The 2,567-nt window shown below is 22.9% G+C and overlaps 2 protein-coding genes across 2 annotated transcripts; one reads left to right on the top strand and one right to left on the bottom strand.

Annotated features, from left to right (window-relative positions):
* Positions 1-856: 856 nt before the first annotated feature.
* EHI_116050 (uncharacterized protein) lies at positions 857-1,435 on the top strand (the record flags this gene model as incomplete). The annotated part of the gene is made up of 1 exon (XM_001914152.1): positions 857-1,435. One exon carries the CDS (start codon positions 857-859, stop codon positions 1,433-1,435), a length of 579 nt encoding a protein of 192 aa, XP_001914187.1.
* A 792-nt stretch (positions 1,436-2,227) lies between these two features.
* Positions 2,228-2,545, bottom strand: EHI_116040 (uncharacterized protein; the record flags this gene model as incomplete). The annotated part of the gene is made up of 1 exon (XM_001914151.1): positions 2,228-2,545. One exon carries the CDS (start codon positions 2,543-2,545, stop codon positions 2,228-2,230), a length of 318 nt encoding a protein of 105 aa, XP_001914186.1.
* Between the last annotated feature and the right edge of the window lie 22 nt (positions 2,546-2,567).

The following is a 2,567-nucleotide window of genomic DNA, read 5'->3' as shown; positions in this document are numbered from 1 at the left end:
TTATTTATCTTCTTTCATTATTTTTATTCTTCTATTTTATTAAATGAAAATGAAAGAGAAATGAATAATGAAAAACAGAAACAACACACAAATATTAATACAAAATCAAATAATGAAATATCAAATAATATTTAGTTTAAGAGTATAAATAAAAAATAGTAAATTTTATTAAACAAATAAGAAAAGAAGAAATTCAAATGAAATAGTTTAAGTGTTAATAATGAATGATATTGAAATTAATTAATTTGATAGTTTTATTTCTAATCAAATTTTATTTTTCTTATTTTCATTCTTTTCACTTTTATAATTATTCTCTTCATTTTCTATTTGTTTTATCTTCTCATTATCTACTTATTATATCTTCATTTTCTATTTGATTTATTATTAATTTGGTTTTACTGAGACATTGTCTTTCTTGTTTATAATTATTTAATTCAAATGAATGATGTTGATTTAATTATTAACTACAATTTTCTTTCATCGTTATAACATTTATACCATTCATTGTCATTATTCTCTTCGATTATATCACACTTAAATATACTTTATCCATATTTTAGAATTGACAAATGATATTACAAATATTGAATTGATATGATGACATGGTTATTTGATGCACCACCATTCAACATTATCATTAGTTTTGATTTACAAAAATACACATATAAAAATACAAACAAAGTTATTCAATTATAAATATCATTCATCAAAATGACATTTAATAATAACTACATTCTTATTATTCAGTATTTTATTCATATAGTTTTGATTAATTTCTTTCATATTTTCTTTAAATATCATTTTTTTAAAAAAATGATATTTAAACATCACCAAAGTATTGAACAGTAAAAACTCAATGAAAGTTATTTCATTTAACCAACCACAATTTCTACATTACACTGATGAAAAAGATAGAGCAGAGAGAATAGTTAACATTCTTTCTAACAAAGATGTATTAACTTTATATGACTCAAATAATAGTTTATTATCTTCTACAACAATATTCAATTACATCCAAAGAGAAAGAGATGTTTATTTTGTCGCAGAAGATTATAATGATAATTGTTTTGGTTGTTATGTATCAAAAGCACCATCGTACATTGGAATTGGAATAACTGACCAACGTCATTACATATTCTCTTGTTCATTAGAAAGTGATGAAATAAACACATTTGATTATCGGATATTCACTACATCGTTTTACATTCCATTAGGTTCATCCATTATCTTTAGTTCTCCTTTTGCATTTGTTGTTGATAATCAGTTAAATTGTTCATTCTCTAAAGATATCAACGTTATTTATATGAAGGAACATAATTCATATTGTGATGTTTCTAAGTATTTTCCATACGTAGAACCCCCAAAGTCAATTCCATTGAAAAGAATACGTTTTTTTACATCACATACTATTATTAGTGATGATGTGAAAAAATAAGAATGAATATAAATAAGAAAGGAGATAAAATGTGTTTTAGTTTAATTGAATTAGTATTCCATTGAAAGAATAAGATAATTTTACGTTTTATGCAAAGAGATAAACAAATAGAGTTTTATATAATTATTCATCTTGTTTAATTTTTGAATGTTTTATAATTAGAAAAATCAATGAGTTTTCAATCAACAAATAAAATAAATAAACCATCAATGTAACTATGACATTGAATGTTACATTATTACAATATTATAATATTACAATATTGAAATATAAATAATTTTATTTTAGTCATTATTTGACGGTGAAGTATTATAATTCTTTTCTTAAAAATATGAAAACATCACCATTTCTATTCTTCAAATCTATTTGTACTATTTCATTATGTTATTTACTTTCATTTGGTTTTGTTTGTTTTACATTCATTGTCATTTGTTTTTTCCTTGTTTATTTTCTTTTTCTTCTTATCTTCAAATTATTTCATTTAATTTCTCATAACTTATTCTTATTCTACTCTTTTATTAATTTGTTTTATCTTTGTTATAAACATAACTTACTATTCTTATCTTTCTGATGTTATTATCATCATTAATTGATTTATATAATGTTTTTGTGTTATTATTTTAGTTATGAAATAATCATTCTAACATTGTGTATTGTGTATTTTCATATGAACATCATATCTATACTCATTTATTCATATTTGTTCTATCATAGTCATGTTAAAAACACAACATTTCATTGTATAAATAATTAGTCATTTGATTTTGAATAAACTATTGCACAAACAATTTCTTAGTTGATTTTAACATCTCTTTCAACATAATGAGATGGAAATATTCCTATTTTCCCTTTACTTTCTCCTTCCCACCATTCTCCATCAGTAGAAATAACTGTGATCCATTCTCCTTTTTCTAATTTCAATTCATATTCATTTTGTGGGTTGTAACTATAAACAACTCTTCCATGAAATACATTCGTTGGTTTTCTGGTGGTGTTTTGAACAGAGTGTGTTTTGACTGAATTGGTGATGACATTAGTCAGTTCTAAAATGTTCTTTTCTTCATCTTTCCAATGATATTGACTTACTCTCTCCCAAATTTTACTGTTCATTGTGAGACAACCCCATCCTTCT

This window comes from Entamoeba histolytica, genomic scaffold (assembly GCF_000208925.1).
Source record: "Entamoeba histolytica HM-1:IMSS scf_1104750518051 genomic scaffold, whole genome shotgun sequence".
NCBI classification, from domain to species: domain Eukaryota; phylum Evosea; order Mastigamoebida; family Endamoebidae; genus Entamoeba; species Entamoeba histolytica.
This window is presented reverse-complemented; position numbering and strand designations above follow the sequence as displayed.